This window comes from Ovis canadensis, chromosome 11, assembly GCF_042477335.2.
Source record: "Ovis canadensis isolate MfBH-ARS-UI-01 breed Bighorn chromosome 11, ARS-UI_OviCan_v2, whole genome shotgun sequence".
NCBI classification, from domain to species: Eukaryota; Metazoa; Chordata; class Mammalia; order Artiodactyla; family Bovidae; genus Ovis; species Ovis canadensis.
In genome coordinates this window covers 46784297-46806205 of record NC_091255.1, presented here as the reverse complement: position 1 = coordinate 46806205, position 21909 = coordinate 46784297, and the positions used below count along the sequence as shown (strand labels likewise).

Below are 21909 nucleotides of genomic sequence, written 5' to 3'. Positions count from 1 at the left end.
AGACTGCTAAATATATTTTGAGCAGTATGAAGACAGAATGATGTGACAATCTCTATAAAAATTGTAAATGCTCAGTAAATACTAAATTAATATCGTGAGACCACTCAAAAGACTCACACCAGATACCAGATTTTCAAGCCTATAGTATTGAAAAACCATTCAAGCGTGCAGGTTGTTCCCAAAGAGGATCAATCTATAAAATAATAAAAGGCAAGGAGAGTTTCTAGCAAGACAAGACAAAAATCAAGGATTATAAATCTATATAGTTTTATTAAGACAAAAAACTGACAGTGTTGATATGAAGTTTACATTTAAACAAAAGTTTTCACAAAAACCTAACACACGCCTAAAAATTACAATGGAGTTCTAGATGCAGATCAAGACGATGTCAACAACTGATGGATCTCACGACTCAAGACAGCGTTTTGGATTTTAGTTAATTCTTAGGATTAAAAAAATTGTTTTGTTTTAAAGTGAACCACTGCCCCAGTATGAAAATTTATCTTCTCCTGAGACCAGGGCTTTTGAAATCATTCAACTCTTGAACTTGTGCTGTCAGTGACTGAACCCTGCCACCAATGGTTTCAAAGTTCAAAAAACAGAGGCTCCAAGAGTTTTCCACCCTATGAGCACCGGCCCTTGTCTTTCCCTACTCACTTACCTCCTATACCACTCTCTGCCCTTCCCTAAATACTTCACCAGTGGCTTGGATGGAGAAGCTGATATTTGTAACTTCACAATAGGAAAAGAAAGGGTCTTCTTGTCAGTTTCATGAGTAGCACCTCTAAGACAGAATGATCTGCCTGTGTATACACTCCAATAAGACTTTTCCTCCTCAACCAGTTTCCATCTCCCAAATGGCAGCTTTGGTAGCTTCTTATTCCTTTGTTGGGAACAGCATTAAGCTCAGGCAGGGGAATACCTTGGCTTCTAAGTTTCAGGCATTCACAGCTTTTAAACAGTCTCTCACAGTCCTCATTTAGGTTGCCAATGACATTTTTTGAAAGGATACAATATTCTGGACACTGAACCCAATCATCATTAGTTGTTCTTTCCTTTGTTTCACCGTTTCCCCAAATTTTAACAAAAATGATCCTAACCCATCTCCCTTCTTTCCCACCCCACCCCACCCACCCCAAATAATACACCAGTAATAGCCAAAAACTACACACATGCTACGCTGTAAAAATGCAGAGTTAACACTATTGGGAAGAAGGCTGTGTGGGTTGTGGAGATGCTCTTTGAAGATCTACAGTATCTCTTGCTCTCCCACGTCCCATTCTACGTTTTGTCCTTCATAGAAGGCCCTTTGCTTTTTTTTTCCAGCAAAGTTCAGAACGGGATGCCTTGAAACACTGACCCTCCTTCCCCTCCACCGGGATGGGTGTGCAAACTGTACAGCATGGAGCGGCTTTGAAGCCCTGGGCTGCTGTAGGGCACAGAAAATATACTGGCTCTTCAAAGGACATCTTCTCAAGCCACCTTCATGGTGTCAAGACAAGGAGAACTCCTTCTTTCCCCACTTGAAACCCACAGTCAGATGTGACAGGGGCTGGTATTCAAGAAAGTTAATTCTTATCATCTTTTTTGTCATCATCCTCTGAGGGGTAAGAATGCCACGTCAGCCTTTCCTCATAGAAGGATATGACAACCTGTGGGCACTTGACATTGGCTTCCTTGGCAGGGACCAGATCAGCCTCATCAGAGTTCTTCCTGTAGAACAAAGCACAAGAGACTTTGAGACCAGCTGCTGGTGGTCTCCAAACATGGATCTCCCAAGAAATTGGGCTTTAAAAATATTAATTCCAGGGACTTCCCTGGTGGTCCAGTGGCTAAGACTCTGAGCTCCCAGTGCAAGGGGCCCAGGTTCGATCCCTTGTTAGGGAGCTAGATCCCATGTGCTACAACTAAGACCCAGAGCACCCAAATAAATAAAAATATAAAAATATTAACTCCAGAAGTCAGGCCAGGGAAGGATGATAACATGGGGTAAGCATCATTTACTAGCAGCTTTTGGTCAAATAATATCCTTGGATATCTTCTCCCATTGAAAACACCCTCTTTGTCAAAAGCTAACTCTAAACCCCTGGGAACCTCTGAAAACCCCCACACATAAAAAACATGACACTCTCAGATTCTCTGAAGGAGTAAGGGAGGCTGCCATATTCCCCCAAAGCCATATCCCAGCTACTAAAAGCCCATAGACCCTGGCCTGCTAACAGGATTTAATACCATGCTAGATAGTAAGATTTAATACCAATCTGGCTCTGGCCAGAGCCAACGCAGGTGGAGACTTTCTTGCTGACTCATAATCACACTGTTAACACTACCAAATACCATGCGCACACAGATAGGCCACAACTCCCAGGTGCTTTGAAATGGTGCTTCAAAACTAGGAGGTAGAAAATAAAGGGACTGTTATGTAATTCTCTATATTTTTCTGAATTTTAAAATGTTCTAAAAAATTGAGAACCACATACATATTACAAGGGACTTCAGCATAAGCTCTCTCTTCAGGTAATTGGGAGCATCCTAGATGAAAGCAACAGCACAGGGCAGGCAGCAGACAGATACATGTATGAGGGGATCTCTGATGAGGCACCACACCAGACTTCTGGAACCTCAGCAACATGTATACCTAAGCCACACAGCCCCACTGACCCAGGGAAGGGTAAGTCAGGAAAGTATGTTTTTAAACGACAGATAAGAGAATGGGAGGGCAAAGAAGTGTAACAGTATGGGAGCCTGAAGCAGCCTACCCCTTGCTGACAATTCAACAACAGCCTCTGAGGTAACAGTTCAGTCATTTCACTGCACAGAAAAACAGCTACTTAGGGAAATGAACAAGTATCTCCATTCTCCAGGAGAAATAACTTTAAAATTAACTTGGTTTTATAATCAACATCCAATCTTAACTTGCAGTTACATTCAGCTATAATCTTTATACATACTAGTGAGTCAACCAAAGGGATGTAATGTCAAGCAATGAGGAAGTGCTACCATTACTCAGACTGGTCGCATACAGCCACACAAAAGTACATCATAATTGGATTAAGTAACTCCTGGTATTAATTCTTTTCCCCCATATGCAGCACTTTAAAATGAACTTTTCTCCTATAGGCCAGCAATAAATAAGCTAAAAGAAGGCCAGGTTCAATAAACACCTAGGGAATGGATGGTAAAAAAAGAAGAGGTTTAGTCACCCACTCCAGTGTTCTTGCCTGGAGAACCCCAGGGACGGGGGAGCCTGGTGGGCTGCCGTCTATGGGGTCGCACAGAGTCAGACACGACTGAAGTGACTTAGCAGCAGCAGCAGCCAGCTATGACACTGGATTTCAGTGTTCAAGTTAGGCCTCTCTTGCCACCTTCTAAAGGAGAGAAATTAGTATAGACACAAGTTTCCAAGAAGGTTCTAGACTGATAAAAGGATAAAGTCCCTAGAATAATGCTTCCTTGGCAAAGGCTTAGAATTATTCCCTCCTAATTTATATTTTAAAGGCAGTGATTGAGCTCCGTTTTGGGGAGAGGAGAACAAGCATTTCCAACAAGCAAGAAAAAGGGAGGAAAGTCTTCCTTTTGGACAGAGTAGAGAATTTTGGGTTAATATAGTTCTTAAGCGTCTCAGGACAACTGCTTTCATTAAGATGTTTCATGGAGTACTACCACCACTGGTTATAGTGAAAAAAAGCAGGCTTCTCTGTGCTTAGTAAAGGGGCCTTGCTGACCCCTGCTGGCAGACTTCGCAATTGAAAATTTGCACCAACTGGAAAGGATCTAACCAGGACAAAGAAAGAGCTTCAGAAATTCTTTCCTAACCCTGAGAAGTTAACAGTTTCTGATCCTGGGGCTAGCCTGATCTCTATTAAGAAGGTGGTGGAAAGGGAGGATGGTTCAATCACATTTCATTTCCCCCCACTTTATTACAGAAGTGAAATGTGATTCCTTCCTGTATACACCTCTCCACTCTAGATTTTCTCCCACCTCCTTAAAAAAAAAGGGGGGGGGGTTGCAAAAATCTGAGAATCCTAAGGGCCCTCCCTGTAACTCATGAGACCAGGTTGACAGTCAGGCCGAGGGTAACTATTGAAGGACTATGCCATCTTAAAGATTTCACACCTGGGCAACTAGAATTTCCAAGGTCTACCTCTTTTCCTTTGGCATGGAACAGATGAGGAGAAGAAAAACAATAACAACACACAGAGCCACTGGCAGACTCACCATTTCATTAGGAACATGAGTTCTCCACTGGAGTCCGTAGCTCCAATAATCCGCTCTGGTTCCAAACCCCGGGCAAAGCCTCGTGGCTTTTCTGACTGTAAAAACCAGATGGAACAATTTTAACTGTATGGGACTGTTCTCCAGACTGCAGCTACTCCTGTTTTGATGATAATGTAATCAAATCCTTCTGCCAACATTTCACCAATTCTTTGGCTCTAAGTCACAAGCCTTTTAGAACCAGAGTGATTATTCCATCAAGTTTTGATGTGCTTGAGGTTTCCCCATGTGTAAAAAGGGACATTCATCTCAAGCAAAATAAATGTTCACAATTGTTTCTTCACCCTCAAAAGGTACCTTACTTTATGGTATTGAATGGATTAAAACCTGAAATGATTAAAACATTGACAGCATCTCCTTACACAAATTAATACCCTTGCACTTACTTGTTCTTAAACCTCAGATGTGAGTAGATTATGTGCCTTCATGAGAGAGCCCCCAGGTATTTTTAAAGCATTAGCCTATCTAAGACTGCAAAAGGACTGAGATCCAAGCAGCAGCAGAACAAAAGTGCTGAAACTATCTGGCTATCAGCTGCTTTGACAGCAGCATGAATTCTGGGCTAGTAGAAATTCTTATTTCAAGTCTTACCTCTTCTTTCTTCTTCTTTGGTTTGCTCTCCTCCCCCTTATCTTCTGAATCAGAATCAGCTTTGCGCTTGCCTCCCTCTGATTTATCTGTCTCGTGTGCTGTTTTCTGTGACTGCAGAAACTCAGCAATGAGATCAGGGCAATCCAGGTTCTCTTCTGGTTCCCATGTGTTATCCTCACTGAAACCAGAGGCACACGAGTCACAAAGTTAGTACACACTCCACCGAGAGGCACAGGAGGACGAGAGCTGCTGTCCTTGGAAAAGAACTAGATTCTGTCCAAGACCAAGAACTCGACAAAGCTCAAATTTCTTGGGAAGTGGTAGGGGGCTTTTTAGTATTAACACAAATCGAAAGCTGCCTCATTCAAAAGAAAGTTTACGTTCTCTTTGCAAATTTGCGTCAGTCTTAAGCCATACACAAAACGGCTCATCAGAAATCGGTCATGCATGATAGCATTTTGTACATGTAGATCATTTTCCTAATTAGAGTATAAGCCACGGAGGCCAAGCCAGAGTCACAGCGTACCCATCGGAGCACCCTGTGCCCTGTGTCATGCACATTATCAGTCTCCTGAGAAACAGCTGGTGTTCGGATGAACACATCTTTCTAGGTGAATGAAACTTACTCTGAGAAGCCCTTCCACTTTAGGAGATACTCCACTTTGCCCTTTACCACTCGACGGTCTAGAACTTTTTCCACCACATATTCTTCTTCCTCTTCTTCTAGCACCTCCTCCACTTTCTTCTTGTTTTGTTTTTTCCCCATAGTGCCCGCCAGCTTTCTGGTATAAAGGATGACGCCGCTAAAATGATAAAGGAAATAAAAAGGACATTAGGGTACTCTTCTTAGGGAAATATGTAGATAAGAAAACCAGGGATATAAAAAGTGACTTTAATAGGGCCCAATGCTGTTATTAAATGTTATGCCTATTCATTTTCAATAGCCAAGAGTTTTCTGATTATGTTGAACTAGAAAGTTTTCTAAAACAGCTCCAACTAATCTCACAGCAAAACTTCTTTATGCCTGCACATCCACTTAAAACTTTTATACTCATTCTAAGTTTTAAAATAACTCCCAATACTTCTTTACTTATGATATCTAAAGTATTACATTAATTTGAAAGAAAAGCAATCTTCCCAAAAATAAGGTCTATACATCAAACCTAAAATATATATAACCCGCTGATCCATATTTTCTCCTATTCTCTGAATGTTTTTCAATTTCACCAAAGTATTCGACTTGGATTTTTACTATGGGAAATGGCTTATCCTATTTATTAGACATCTAGTTTAATTTTCCCTTCTGTATATGCATATATAATATATACAATTCTTCTGCATTGTTAAGCACCATCTCTTTTGAGTTCCCTTAAGATTTTTTATGTGGTTTTTCTTTTCTAAGAATGGCACCATTAATTGTCATTTAAGTTTTTATTCTTTCTATTTCTAAGTCTGAGAAAGATTCATAAAAATGCCAGAATGACCATGAGATTCTCTAATGAATTTGGAACTATGGGAAAAAAGATATCACAGATAACAAAACCTGTATTCTTTTGTATATCATCAAGCTAGGTAACCTGTAGGGCTTCCCAGGTGGTGCTAGTGGTAAAGAACCCACCTGCCAATGCAAGAGACATAAGAGACATGGGTTCGATCCCTGGGTTGAGAAGATCCCCTGGAGGAGGGCATGGGAACCCACTCCGGTATTCTTGCCTGGAGAATCCCATGGATAGAGGAGCCTGGTGGGCTACAGTCCACAGGCTGCAAACAGTCAGACACAACTGAAGCGACTTAGCACACACGCACAGTAACCTCTAAGGGTTTTTCCAGTCCCCTACAAATCTGTTCTCTTTGGTCCTTCGGACAACTCTTCTAACTGCTGGGTAGGCATAAAGCCTACAACTGTGTCAGTAGGTGGCGCCATTAGATACTAAGACAATAAAATTGATCTACAAAACTGGCTGAAATCTACAAACTGATAGATCAGCGACCAGCAGGAACTATAGAGTGAAAAGTATGGCTGATGATCCAAGACAAGAAAGTGGTTACTACAATGTTTCATGTTTGTATTTAAGGTAGTGCCAATTTGGGGGTTAAACTGCTTATTTCTAGCATCTTTGGGAAAGGAGTCTTACTGAGTTAAAGTATAAACACTTCTACTACATATTTTTAAACTGGCATGTGGACAGAATATATTTAGAAAGAGCTCATCTACAGACTATATGAAACAAACCTTTCATAAAAATCAGGCTCACCATCGTGAATCAGTTACAGTATCTACAGATGTTGAGTTTACATTCTGAGATATTCTCATTTCGGTACATATGAGCAATTCGGACTAGTGAAACAACAGACATTTGGTTGGCTGCTGGAAAATTTTAGACGTTGCAAGAGACTGGAGATTCAAGAGAGTAAGTAACGGTCCCTGTTTTCCAGAAACCTCATGTCTGCCAATTAAAAATAAAGACACCTCTTCCACTAAAGGCATTCTGAACTTCTTCACACACACAAAGTTTTCTGAGGTGCTTTTAGTGTGGTCTGTGGCAACACCCAATGCCCCTGTCCACACAGCTCACACATACGTCTAAGCTGACTCTTCATTTACATTTGCTCATTCCTCTTCTTTTACATACCAAAGATTTTGCTTTCCTCCCCTCCCCAAGCCCTCTATGTTTTAGTGCCACATGAGTTTTCCTTTTCTTGTGTTACTGAACAGACAAATCAATGCACTGAATGTCAGCTTTGGCTAATTATTGGCTATTGTGCCTCTGATTCAAAGGCTGTTTCTTCTTCCCGGAGGGAAGTATTTTCAGGTTTTCAGAATTCTGATTGCCATGATAAGTGTTATTTTATCAGGAAAGAAAACAAACCTAATTTTTCTTTAGGATAAGTGCTGCAGTAGTAGCTGCTCCCAAGAACAAGTGCTACTCTTTGCAAGATTTATCATCAGTCTTTGGTTAATGTGCAGAGAAAAATAAATTGACAGTTACCTTTCAATAACAAAGGGTACCACAACTCCCTACATTAGTTGGACTCAGAAATTAGAAGCCACTCCCTTTCTAAACAGACAGAAAGAGAACAGTGGTTTACAGACAACTCCAAACCAGTAACTGTCCCCTAATCAACCTTCTTCTAAGCAATTAAAGAAAGTAAAGAAAAAGCAGTCTTATCACTCTGGCTTCAGAATTAAGAGCTACTTATCTGTGTTGTTTACATTAATAGCTGTATATGTCTTACAAAAAGTCCTGCTACTACAAAATAACGACAGTTTCTACCTCATCGCTAGCTACTGGGAAATCTGGAGTGAGACTTTTTGATTTTCCTCTTACTGAAATTCATTGTCCTAAGAGCAACTGAAAAGAGAAGTGAAGAATGTAGAAAATAGACCTCCACTTCTGTCTTGAGTTTTCTTAACTAGCTCATCCCAGCACCCATCTCCAGGTTAGATTCTTTATATTGGAGATTCTCACCCAGGCTTCCCAATGTGAGTTTTTTCCTTATTTATTGGTACATTTCTGGGGTCCTGAATAAGCCATTTGTCAAAGTCAGTAGAGAAGTGGATTAAATACACAACTCACTCTTCCCAAAAAACCAAGCACTTTCAGACAACCCAAAGTGAAAATGTTAGTCGCTCAGTCATGTCCAACTCTTTGCAACCCCATGGACTGTAGCCCTCCAGGGTTCTCCATCTGTGGGATTTTCCAGAATACTGGGATTTTCCAGAATACTGGAGTGAATTGCCATTTCCTTCTCTAGGGAATCTTCCTGACTCAAGGATCAAACTTGGGTCTTCCGCATTGTAGGCAGAGTCTTTTCTGTCTGAGCCACCAGGGAAGTCAGACAAGCCAAGAGCTCCCTGAAAGATTATGACAGACCAGTCACTTGCATATACTTTCCAAACTGATAATGTCAAGAGAAATCCCCTCTCCTTGAATACGGCAGTCTCCAAATACCAGCAGTAATACCTGGAAGGAGGGCTCTCAGTTGTAATTGCTTGACAAGGAAATTTCAAAGTAACTCAGATCAGAGTAGTAGCACAATGGAAAAATGCCATTAGTCAATTCTATTTGCCACTCTCTAAATATCCTGGCAAACAAATTATAGCATAAAAAGTGCCAAAATCAACGAACAAAGGGTCAAGATATATACCATACATCACAATGTGTACACAGAGGTGAACAGTTCTAAATTAACTTAGAAATCTTAGTCTGTGGACAAGTCTTCTTAAAGCTCATCACAATGTTTCAGACAAAAATACCTACAATCAGTTAAGCTGCTATAATTTTTACCTAAATATTAAACTGGATCTGCCACATTAAAAAAAAATGAATTTTAACTTTTGTCTGTGCTGGGTCTTCACTGCTGCACGCAGGCTTTCTCTAGTTGCAGAGAGTGGGGGCTACTCTCTAGTTTTGGTGCACAGGTTTCTCGTTGCAGTGGCTTCTCTTGTTGCAAGAGCATGGGCTCTAGGGCTCTAGGGCCCCAGGGCTCCAGTAGCTGAGGATGGCTGGTCTCTAGAGGGCAGACATCAGTAGTTGTGGTGCACAGGCTTAGCTGCCCCAAGGCATGTGGGGTCTTCCCAAAGCAGGGGTCGAACCCATGTGCCCTGCTTTGGCAGGCGGATTCTGAACCGCTGGACCACAAGGGAAGTCTGATCTGCCACATTTAAAATGCCTAGAAAAATAATACTTCACATTTATATTGCACTTTACAGTTAATGTGCTACCACAACTCATTTGATCTTTGAAATCATCCTATAAAATAAGCCATTCAGATGTCATTGACACCTCAGAGATAACACAACAGACTTACAGGAAATAAACCTCCCAAGGTCACACAATTAATAAAATTACAGCACTTCAGTATGCACATTTCCTAGCAGGGCTGGGCTAATGACCCTGCCACCCACACAGAACTAGGAGCTAGACCAAAGGACAACATACTTAAAGGGAGACTTCCCTCCAGTCTATACAAGGAAAGGATCTGACTTGATCCTCTCTACAATTTGTCATCAGTAAATAAGGAAGTGACGGACAATGATTTCTTTCAGTTAATACCCTGGAGTATGTATAGGTGTTTAAAAACTACTTGGTCTTTTCCAGTGAGTCTGCTGATGTGAAGAGCACACTCACTAGAAAAGACCCGCATGCTGGGAAAGACTGAAGGCAAAAGAAGGGGGCGGCTGAGGAAGAGATGGTTAGATAGCATCACTGACTCAATGGACATGAATTTGAGCAGACTCTGGGAGATGGCAGAGAACAGAGGGGCCTGGTGTGCTGCATCCATGGGGTCGCAACCTAGCGAACGAACAACAGCTGTTAAATCAACAGGTGTGACAAAGTTTTGGTTTTAAGGGCCCCAGGAGTCTTCTGAGTCTTTTAAATTGACAAGTGCTGTCTGCTGAGTTGTTTCAGTCATGTCCAGCTCTTTGCAACCCCATGGACAGCAGCCCGCCAGGCTCCTCTGTCCATGGGATTTTCCTGGCAAGAACACTGCTAGGAAAATGGGTTGCCATTTCCTCCTCCAGGGGTTCTTCCTGACCCAGGGATCAAACTCACGTCTCCTGCACTGCAGGTGGATTCTTTGCCACTGAGCCAATAGGGAAGCCCTGACAAGTACAGAATTTTGCATTTTTGTTGCTTAGCAAGTAGACTACAGAGAATTACTGAGAAAATGCCAGTTTTAAGAACCCAAACTTGTTCTATGGTGTCCCAAAGAATCTAGGAATAGTGTAAATCTGAAGCAAAGTCATGAACTCATAGCTCTTTAAGAGAAAAAAACACAATTGAGATTCTCCTAGACACCCCTCCACTCTTACAGTTAAGAGCTAGAAAATGGAAAGGAGTAACAACGCTGCTTGCTGGCAGAAGACCATGAAGTATCAGACACAGGATTAGGCATTCTGTTTTTGAATACAGGCATACCTCCAGACCTCTACAATGAGTCTCTCAACTTTTCTCTTTTCCCAGTGCATATAAAAGTTGTTCACACTATACTGTAGTCTACTAAGCAGGCAATAGCATTATGTCTAAATAACCAATACATGTACCTTAAACAAAAAATACTGCTAAAAATGCTAACCATCATTTGAACCTTTAGGAAGTCATAACCTTTTTGCTAGTGAAGAGTCTTGCCTTCATGTTGATGGATGCAGACTGATGAAGGTGGTGCATTATGAAAGATGGGGTGGTTATGACAGTTTCTTAAAACAATGAAGTTCTCCACATTGACTCTTCCTTTCATAAACTGCCTTCTTTGTAGTATTAATGCTGTTTGGTAGCCTTTTACCCACAGAACTTCTTTCAAAATTGGAGTCAGTCCTGTCAAACCCTGCTGTTGCTTTATCAAATGAGTTTGTATAATATTCTGAATCCTTTGTTGTCATTTCAACAACCTTCACAGTATCTCCACCAGGAGTAGATTCTATCTCAAGAAATCACTTTTTTGGCTCAACCATAGGAAGCAACTCCTCATCAGTTGAAGTTTTATTTTGAGATTGCAGTAATTTACTCTTCAGACTCCCCTTCTGATTCTCTTGCTATTTCCACTACATGTGCATTTCCTTCACTAAAGTCTTGAACTCCTCAAGGTCATCCATAAGGGCCGGGAATTAACTTCTTCCAAATTCCCATAAGTGTTATATTTTGACCTCTTTCAATGAACCACAAATGTTCTTAATGGTATCTAGAATGGTGAATCCTTTCCAGGTTTTCAATTTTCTTTCCCCAGATCTATCAGAGGAGTCACTATCTATGGCTGTTATAGCCTTACAAAATGTATTTTTTAAATAACACTTGAAAGTCAAAATGATTCCTTGATCCACTGGCTGCAGAATGATGCTGTGTTTGCAGGCATGAAAACAACATTAATCTTTTACATCTCCATTAGAGCTCTTGGGTGACCAAGTGTATTATCAATGAGCAGTAATATTTTGAAAAGAATCTTTTTCCCTGAGCAGTAGGCCTCAACAGTGGGCTTAAAATACTGTAATTTTATTGTGTGCAGCAGATCTTTTCACACCAAGTATTAGTTTCTCCATGTGAAATAAATTAAGATTTAAAATGATAAAGTTATTGTAAAGGAGATGCACCAGGCAATAGAAAAAGCTTAAGAGTTTTCGTCTGAAACTGGAAAACGGGGATATAAGGAAAGTACCATACATTGCTAAGACCAAAAAAAAAGCAGCTTTGGGGGCCATGTTGTAAACTGTGTTGTAAACAGATTAGATTTTTAAGGGCCCTAAGATTTTTGGAATGGTAAATGAGCACTGGCGTCAACTGAAAGTCACCAGCTATATTAGCCCCTATAGAGTCAGCCTATCCTTTGAAGCCAGGTATTGACTTCTCCTCTCTTGCTATGAACAAGTCCTAGACGGCATCTTCTTCCAATTGAAGGTTGTTTCATCTACACTGAAAATATGTTGTTTACTGTAGCCAACTTCATTAATTATTTTAGCTAGATCTTCTAGATAACTTGCTGTACCTTCTACATCAGCACTTGCACCACTTGCATCACCTTGCACTTTTACGTTATGAAGACATCTTCTTTCTTTAAATCTTAGTAACCAACCTCTGCTGACTTTTCTGCAGCTACCTTACCTTGTGAGGCTTTCACAGAAATGAGGAGTTAGGGCCTTCTCTGGATTAGACTTTGCCTTAAGGAAATGCTCTAACTGGTTTAATCTTCTATCCAGACCATTAAAACTTTCTACATATGAGCAAAAGCCTGTTTTGTTTTTCTTATCATTCATGTGTTCACTGGAGTAGCACTTTTAATTTCCTTCAGAAACTTCCTTTGCATTCATAACTTGGCTAACCAGTGTCTATCTTTGGCCTTCGGCTTTTAACATGCCTTCTTCATTAAACTTAATAGTTTTTAGCCTCTAAAGTGAGTGACACAACTTTTCCTTTCACTTGAATACTCAGAGGGCATTGTAGTGTTATTAAATGGCCTAATTTCAAGGAATAGGGAGGCCTGGGGAAAGGAAGAGACTGCAACAGCTGGCAGATTAAGTTCTGGTGTCTTAAATGGGCATGGTTTGTGGCACCCAAAAACAATCACAATAGCAATATCAAAGATCACTGGTCACAGATCACTATAACAAATTTAACGTAATGAAAAGTTTGACGTATTGAGAGAATTGCCAAAATGTGACACAGAGACATAAAGTGAGCAGATGCTGTTGGAAAAATGGCACTGATAGACTTATTTGACACAGGGTTGCCATAAACTTTTAACTTGTAAACCTTCAATTTGTAAAAAATTCAATTATCTTCAAAACACAATAAAGTGAAGTACAATAAAGTGAAGTCCGAGTGAAAGGGTATGAGAAGGATCTGAGAAGACAATGTGAGCATAGCTCCTGCTTGCCATCACATACATGAATTATAAAGGGCTACCCCAGAACTTCCAAGCTGATTTCTTGCCAGCTTTCAGAAAGGTCAAACTCCACATGTGAAGACAAGGTAACATCTACAGACCTCTGAAACCAGACCAGCAGGATGTTTTCAGTAATCGCTAAGGTAAAACACACTGGTCTGGTGAATCTATATTAAGAAAGCATTCACAGGAAAGCAGACCTTGAACAGAGAACTTCCATCTAAATGAGAAACACTCACCTATGGAATCTACAAATACAGAAGTCTACATCCCGGGAGTCAAAAAATAGAGTATGTGTATTATTTTTAAAAATATTTTGTTTTTCTAATTGTAATTAGCTTATGTATTCAAATGGCAACCCACTCCAGTGTTCTTGCCTGGAGAATCCCAGGGACGGGGGAGCCTGGTGGGCTGCCGTCTATAGGGTTGCACAGAGTCGGACACACTGAAATGACTTAGCTTAGCTTATTCATATTCAATTACAAAATTACTTAAAGCAGGAAATCAGTTTCCTTCCTGAAAATCTGTCTTTGTCCTTCTACATGTAAACTGACCCAGATGTACCATATGTGAAAATAGATATTACAGTTCTATAATTTGCCTTTTAATATAATGTATCTCTGACATTATTCCATAAAGATCTCCATTCTTAAGCTGCACAATATTCCAAATTGTATGGACATACCATACTCTAACCATTCACCTAGTGATGAAAATTTTTTGTTTCCTATTTTTTATTATTGCAAACAGTGTTGCTTTGATCACGGCATCTCATCTTTAAAAGCTCCTTAGGCGATCTGATGCACATCCTCGGAAAAAAGCCACTGCTACAAGAGGATTGACAGAAACTACATTCCTCAGTCAAATTACATAATTATTGCAAACATAAATCAATTCTTATACTTAGCGAAAAGGTAGGTGAACATTTAACTTCCTCCATAAAGCCCATTATTCCAGCCCATTTAGAATAAGGCTGGAACAGTAAGTGATAACTGATTCTTGAAAACAAAACCTCCATATCATCTTCAACAGCATTCACTCTAGACCGTTTTTCTCCTAGCAATGAAACTGGAAGAGTACTGCTTGAAGACTCCTTATAATTCCTCTAGCTAGTATGAGCACCGGAAGCATATCTTTCCTGTCCTAGATCTCTCAAAACTATGCCTATAGGCATTATGTATGTTTACTGCAAACTCAGTTTCCTCATCTGTAAAACAGGTGTAATAACTCCATGGAATTCCTCTGGGGTGAGCTTTTTATGACCTTCTGGCATTCATTATCTATTTACATATCTGCACTTATGTTCTACTTCATTATTTACTGCTTTAAGCATAACTCTGAAATCCAGTGCAATGGGAACTTGGTGAGAAAATTCCATTTTTTTCCCCTGTGTATATGGCTGAAATTCATGGCTAGGTTTTTCAAAACATCATAGCAGCTCCAGAACACTCAAGAAGGACCCAGATCTGACTGATAAGAATGACCAGTAATTACAAAACAGAAACCAAGATCTCATTTCTGGAATACTGAGAAAGAAGAGCTGCCAGAAACTGGGAAATCACATTTCATACACCTGAAGTGTAGAAATTCCTTATGTTCTTTATCTTATCCAGGCAGAAGAATAAAGATCTTGTAGTAAATGGCAAAAGGAATCTATCTTCCTAGGAAGATAGATAGGTGACGAAAAGGAAGTAAATTCTGGATACAAACTATGGAAAATTTCAACAGAATTATTTGCAAAGGGAATTTTAAGATTTCTGAAGAAACTACATAAATACCAAAAGTCAGTTTTAATGATTTCTATGGTAAAGTTCTATAATAAACTTCAGAGATTATGATTTCAGGCTCTGATTTTACAGATACACTTTTTAAAAAGGTCAATTACTCAATTAAATGGTCTAAGAATTCATGTAGCTTTTACTGAGTTCAGAATAAAATTATGACATTGATTTCTCTCTATTCATACTCTGTATCTGGTCTCTTGTTTTTTATCTTAAATATCTTTTAACTTATACATTTCTCTAGTCCCACTACTACCATCCTACTCCAGGTAACCACCGTCTCCTGCCTGGGTAACTCCTAACCCAATTCATTCTCAACAGCAGCCACTGATGTAAAAATGAAGACCTCCATACCATTATCTGCAGGCATTTGAACTGAAGACCACTGCATCGAACCCTAACAATCACGATTACCTTGCCCTTTGCCCCATTCCCCACTCAACCACTTCCCTAAAATGCCCCCATAAGAAGCATCCTTGAAGCCCCAGACTAGTTAGATTAACTCTTCCTGTGAACATACTCCTACATCATCTACTGAGCGTCTATTATGTGTGAGACACTAGAAAAATGGGGAGAACACCGCAAACAAAATTCCTGGTCTCTTAGAGTTTATATTCTAACGAGGACAAATAAGTGAGCATGAGTGGGAGTGTATGTATGCATGTGTCTGCAGAGTAGGGCTCAGAGAAGAAGCAAGAAAACATTAATGGGACTTCCCTAGTGGTGCAGTGGTTAAGATCTCGCCTTCCAATGCAGAGGGTGTGGGTTATTGTCAGGGAGCTAAGATTCCACATGCTTCGCCACCAAAACATGAAACAGAAGCATTACTGTAATAAATTCAACAAAGATTTTAAGGAGACAACTCGGCAAAACTTAGGAAAATATACCAAATTTGGAGAACAGTGGGTTCAAAGTCCTAGGGTGAGAAGAGCCTGCTTTATCTGAGGAACAGAAGTGTGGCCAGGTAGAAAGAGCTAGACTGAGGGAGCAGCAGGCAAGAACCAGCTGATCATTACCGTGTATTTCACTCCCCACTTCACTCCTCCTTCATCTAGCTCCTTTTTCCATTCCATGTTTTCCTTACCTGTCTTTTGCCTCTAGCTTAGGTTCAAGGCCTAGTCAGTTAACAGCATAAAAGTTAATGGCTACAGCTCTACTAGCTTTTAATACCATCTATTAAAAAAACAAATCAAAACAATAAGCATTTACTAACAGCCTGGGTGGAAAAAGGTAACCAATTCATTCCAGCTAAAGCACTGAAAGCTTCTGCAAGTTCCACATCACAGGAACCCCTTTGACCCCGGCAAATGGAACTGTTGGGCTAGGGTAGCAGGATCTGCAGACTCACAGAAGTAGAGGCTTTTGAAAATATAACTTTTAATATAACATAACTTTTGCTGAATACTGAACACTTAATGCATAGAAAGGCACTTAATTCAACTCTCACAACAAACACTATTAAGTCCATTTCAGGAAACTAAGGCTTTCTGAAGCATAGGAAAATTCCCAAAGTCTCCGAAGGGTAAGACACAGAACCAGGAATGTAAGATTAAAAACATACAAAAAAGTACAAAAGCAACTGAAGTTCAGTTTCATTTCAACAGCAGAAATAACAGGAGTATGTAATAATTAGCAAAATAAATATAAGCAAGAATAAGTAGCCACAAAAGTATTATAGGGGTTTAGAAAAATAAATAGCTAGGGTGACTAGAGGTTTTGAAAAGTCAGGATTTGAGGTAAGGCTCCAACAGCATTTGAAAAGCGGGACTGGAGTGGGGCAATTTAAGCCCAGGGAACTATCGTTAACAAATGCAATGAGGCACTTCTGAGGTAGGCAGGGTGTAAACCATCTTGGGTGGGAGTAGAATGAATAGGAAAGCAGCAGGTAACTGCTAAAAAATTTTCTGCAAAGTCTCCTCCACCTTCCTTAGAAAGGCCAAACTCCTCAGTATAACATCTAACACCCTTTAGATTCACCTATTCCATACTCCCACTTCCCTCACAAATCTTACATTCCTGTCAAAACGGAAAACTATAACCTGAACGTACGCTGCACACTTCCTCTACGCATGGATTTGCTCTTTACTTAGAAGTGTGTGTGCACACGCTCAGTGTGTCCAACTGTTTGCGACCCCGTGGACTGCGGCCTGCCAGGCTCTTCTGTTCATGGAATTTTCCAGACAAGAATACTGGAGTGGGTTGCTATTATCCTGTCCAAAACTAGTAGTCAAAACCCTATCCATCCTTCAAGAGCTAGTGCAAATGCTACTTCTTCTATCACGTCTACCCAACTCAGCCAAGTATTATTTCTCTTTTTCTTGTAATTACCAAAGCATTTTGTTTTTATTTTTACTCAGACACTCAATTAAAGGTAGGTCTGGACCTGGCATACGGTGCTGAACCCCATATGGGCAATAAGAATGGATGTCTCAGAATCAGATAACCAAGGAACAGAGGTTGAAAGCTCTCAGCTTTTCAGGGAAAGCTCAGCAAACAAATTGGATTATGATCAGTAGCATTACCAGACACTGAAAGGCAGGTGAAGGCATGTATAGAACATTCAATCTGTAGTCCTTCTGACTCATGTTTCTAAATGCTTTTAGTTCGTCCGTTAGCTGTAGCTGTTTGTGAGGCAAATGCTTTCCAGATGGAAAACTTTACTGAGCAAAAAACAAGAATTTGTGCCACATACCCAGTGAGCAGGGCTTTCATTTTTAAAGGAATCCCTGTCCTCGAATTTTGGGATCTAGGACTAGAATATCAGTGTGAAAATAAAATTAGAATTTTATCTGAGATGTGTCCAAAACTTTGGCTAACTCCTTTTCATTGTGCTGATGTAAATAAAACTATATCTATCTATCTATATCTATACATATAAAAGCCACAAGCATCTGTAAATATTAGCAGGACACAATGATACCAGAAGCAAATCTTTTAGTTTAAAATGAAATAAAAGTGATTAGAAAGCAAGACCACAATTATGACTAAGTTGGAATTAAAAGCAGAGACCAAAGCATTCATAGACAACACAACAAAATCAGAGTAATGACACTAACTTCTCAAATACCACAGTTGTTAAGCTTTCAATGTGTTAGCTACTATTAAAGAAAGGCACAATTTCACAGACAAATTAGGCCATCCTCTCTTGGTCAGCAAATCACAAAAGCTTAAAGGCAGTAACTCAAACACTCACACGATCAGAATTTTGTCCTTAATCAAATAACTTCTCCAGTTAACCTTGGAAAGGCTATTCAAGTTTTCAATAGACATTTCTATTGAGAAATACTTAGCTCCATACAAAGGACACAAAATTTTCAAAATACTTACATAACAGAAAATATTCAAAGTACTATGTAGCTTGCTGTTGAAACCCAGATCCTGAGTGCTCTCCTAGTCCTGGCGTAGGGTATTTAAAACTGCCACTTACACAATCTGCACACCTTTTCTGTATTTAATACCCAGGTGACTATATTAAAAACGGAGGCTAAGACAAGAACGCCAAGGGCAACAGTTTCACTCTGCCAAATGTCATAGAACAAAACCAGGCAAATTGATTATATAAATGCATAGTGAGTCATTCTGCTAACTCAGGGAATTCTCAGGAAGATCTCAAAGCCCTATCCATTCATTCAACAATATGAATGAACTATGTGTTAGTCTTGGATGAACAAGAGGCATGGCTCATCCTACATGAACCCATAAACTAGCCATTAGCCTCTTATTTAAAAAACTACCCAGAAAAATTAACTATGATGCAAAAATTCATCAAACACAACGGAAAATCTATTATACCATCAGAGACAGTATACGAAAAGGGAAGATTTCATTGGTAAACTACTAGAAAATGACAAAAATGCATCACTTCTCTTTAAGTAGTATGAATTCAAAAAGAAATATTTTCCTAGTCTCTAAAATGGGCACCAGAAGATAGAATGGTTGCTTCCTTTCCTTAGATGATGATAAAAATATTAGTATCCTGTAGTCAAACTGCAGGATAGGGTATTCTTTCTCGGTCTCCCTTAATCAAGAAGCTAGATGCACAAAGCTACACGATACTTACATTTTTAATGGAAAAAAAGAAAAAAACTTAGGCTACAGCAGCCAATGAAGAAAACAGCACCACAGAGAAAATTGTAAAGGACTGGAGAGTCTGAACTGCCCTAAAGCTTTATCAAGGAGTGGCCAATTCCAACAATGTGCTCTTCAAACGTATCACTTTCCATATAAATATCTGTAAGCACTTTGGAACACAGACACTAATTTCCCAACTGTATTCCTGCACCCATTCCAAAATCTTGGACCTTTTAAAACTATTCAAAATGCCGACCGGAATCTTAACACAATTGAGAAGGGTATCTTAAACCCTCAGCTAGAGGTTCTGGTATAACTGATCTTGTAAATGCCACCTCAACAGAGTCGAACCAGTACATGTCTGAATGCAACAGCAATCCAAGAAAAACCTTTGCATCTGAAGTTTTGAAAAAGGGGTAAAGTAGTGCTCCCTTCGTGTTCAAATTTTCTATCCAAGGACAAACTGGCTAAAAAACTTAAGAGCTGAAGGAAAAAATCTGACAATCTCATGAACTTTTCCACGTTCTCCCTCAACTTCCCACACCATCTCACAATCTCTCACTAACTTCATTCTTTAAATATGAACTCATCTACACATTTCTACAACTTCACTGCCTTTTGTGACCAGCAACAGTCCCAGATAAAAACTTATGTAATCAATGACGAATTAAAGCAAGATTTGCACTGGGACTTTTTAACGCCTTAAAGGAAACACGGAATGAAGGCAGGCAGCAGAAAACCTGGAAAAGATAATAAAATGCGTTCCATCTTTTCTTCACACATTCTTACAGCCGATCAACCAGGAAGCAAGCGGTGGCCAGTTTTTCCCTTTTCTTGAGCAAGCCTCACAGAAAAGCTCTCGGGACCTCCGCCCACTTACTCTAACAGTTTCTCCCCGCCACCCCCAGTCCCCAAGCAAAACCAGGCAAATACCACCCCTCCTTCTAGACCCTTCCCCAATTTACTCAACAGACCTCCCCAAAGCACTACACTTGGGGCTGCCCTGCCCCCCAGCCGCTTACAATTTCCTCGAAGTTACCGCTCCGCAACTCCGCAAGCGGAGTTCCTATGGCAGCCCTGGCGGGACCCAATATTCTCAGGTTACATTTCTAACCTCGGGTCTTGCAGTCGTCAACCCTCCCTACGCTGGTTCAAGCGCCCAGGCTATCCCGTCCGTCCTCTTCCCAATTGACTATGTTTCCTCTCCAGCCCAATCCCCCAGCCGCCCACCCAACCCACGTAGCATTGTCTTGGTCTACTCAGGCCGAAGGGCGACCCGCAAACGCTCGGCCCACCCCAAATCGCTTCAATCTCTGGCTCCGGACTCGCCGCCCCGCCCTCTCCATCTTCTCGCGCTCTTCGCCCTACCCACTGCGCCCGGCAGAAGACTGCGCGGGGAGGGAGAGGGAGTCGGGCGCGCTCCCCGCTCCTAACCTCCGCCGCGAGCTCGCGGCCCCTGATCCAGGGCTCCCGCCGCCGCCGCCGCCGCCGCCGCCGCCGCGCGCCATCCCCCCGCTTGCCCGCCTCTAGCGGGCTCTTCACCTCAGAGCAGCGCCCACAAGCCCGAGAGGAATCGGTGCCGCGCTACTGGCGGGTCTTGTCCGGCCGGCCGGGGGAGTGGCGACCAGAAAAGCAACAAGCCGGGTGACCACTGTCGAGCCCCCTCACTGAAGCGGCGTACCGCAGGCCCCTGCCAACGGCCCTCCCCTCAGACGAACAAAAGAGCCTCGCACTCTGCGCTGCCCGCCGCCCGCACCGCGCAGGCGCGATGACCCGCCGCACAGCAATATGGGACTCGGAGTCCGTCCCGGACTACAAGACCCGAAGTGCTGCGCGCCTTCCACGGCGCCACGCACAGTTTGCGAGGGTTTCGAGAAGTTTTAATTTTTCTACCACTAGTGTCGGAGACGGAGAAGGCAATGGCACCCCACTCCAGTACTCGTGCCTGGAAAATCCCATGGACGGAGGAGCCTGGTAGGCTGCAGTCCACGGGGTTGCTGAGTCGGACGACTGAGCGACTTCACTTTCACTTTCATGCATTGGAGAAGGACATGGCAACCCACTCCACTGTTCTTGCCTGGAGAATCCCAGGGACAGAGGAGCCTGGTAGGAGGCCGTCTATGGGGTCGCACAGAGTCGGACACCACTGAAGCGACTTAGCAGCAGCAGCAGTGTCGGAGAAGGCGATGGCATCCCACTCCAGTACTCTTGCCTGGAAAATCCCATGGGCGGAGGAGCGTGGTAGGCTGCAGTCCGTGGGGTCGCGAAGAGTCGGACACGACTGAGCGACTTCGCTTTCACCTTTCACTTTCATGCATTGGAGAAGGAAATGGCAACCCACTCCAGTGTTCTTGCCTGGAGAATCCCAGGGACGGGGGAGCCTGGTTGGCTGCCGTCTGTGGGGTCGTACAGAGTCGGACACGACTGAAGCGACTTAGCAGCAGCAGCAGCAGCAGTGCCGAAGCGACTGTTAGTTGAGAACGCTGCAACCTAGCAAACTAAAGCGTGTGGTTTTACAAGCGAACCCCTTGATGTTTGGTGTAAAATATAAACCACTTTTGGACAGTAGTTCACATCCTTGAAAATTTTGAATCTTATTTCTCACCAGATCTCTATAAGGCTTTCTCACCAGATCTTTATAAGGCTTCTAGTTCTTATCGTTGAGATTAAAGTACTTCCCCTTCGAGGCCTTCCCTGACCTCCTAAGCTAGGCTAGGTCCCCCTGGTAGGTGTCATTCATGATACCCTGAACTTCCCCCTTACACTGGCTGCACGAATGGGCGGCTTTAGGGCCGAAACCCTCAATATCCAT

At 41.6% G+C, this 21909-nt stretch overlaps 1 protein-coding gene across 5 annotated transcripts; it reads right to left on the bottom strand.

The window, feature by feature from the left end:
- Window positions 1-243: 243 nt before the first annotated feature.
- On the bottom strand, window positions 244-20885 carry CBX1 (chromobox 1). 5 transcript variants are annotated; one of them, XM_069603701.1, is made up of 5 exons: window positions 20640-20885; window positions 5493-5669; window positions 4867-5044; window positions 4219-4313; window positions 244-2392 (listed from the first exon to the last, which is right to left on the bottom strand). In XM_069603701.1, exons 2-5 carry the CDS (start codon window positions 5630-5632, stop codon window positions 2251-2253), a joined length of 555 nt encoding a protein of 184 aa, XP_069459802.1. In that variant the 5' UTR covers window positions 5633-5669; window positions 20640-20885; the 3' UTR covers window positions 244-2250. The 5 variants fall into 5 exon arrangements, with proteins under 5 accessions (XP_069459802.1, XP_069459800.1, XP_069459799.1 ...); XM_069603699.1 differs by having other exon boundaries at window positions 244-1713; XM_069603698.1 differs by having other exon boundaries at window positions 20532-20864.
- Between the last annotated feature and the right edge of the window lie 1024 nt (window positions 20886-21909).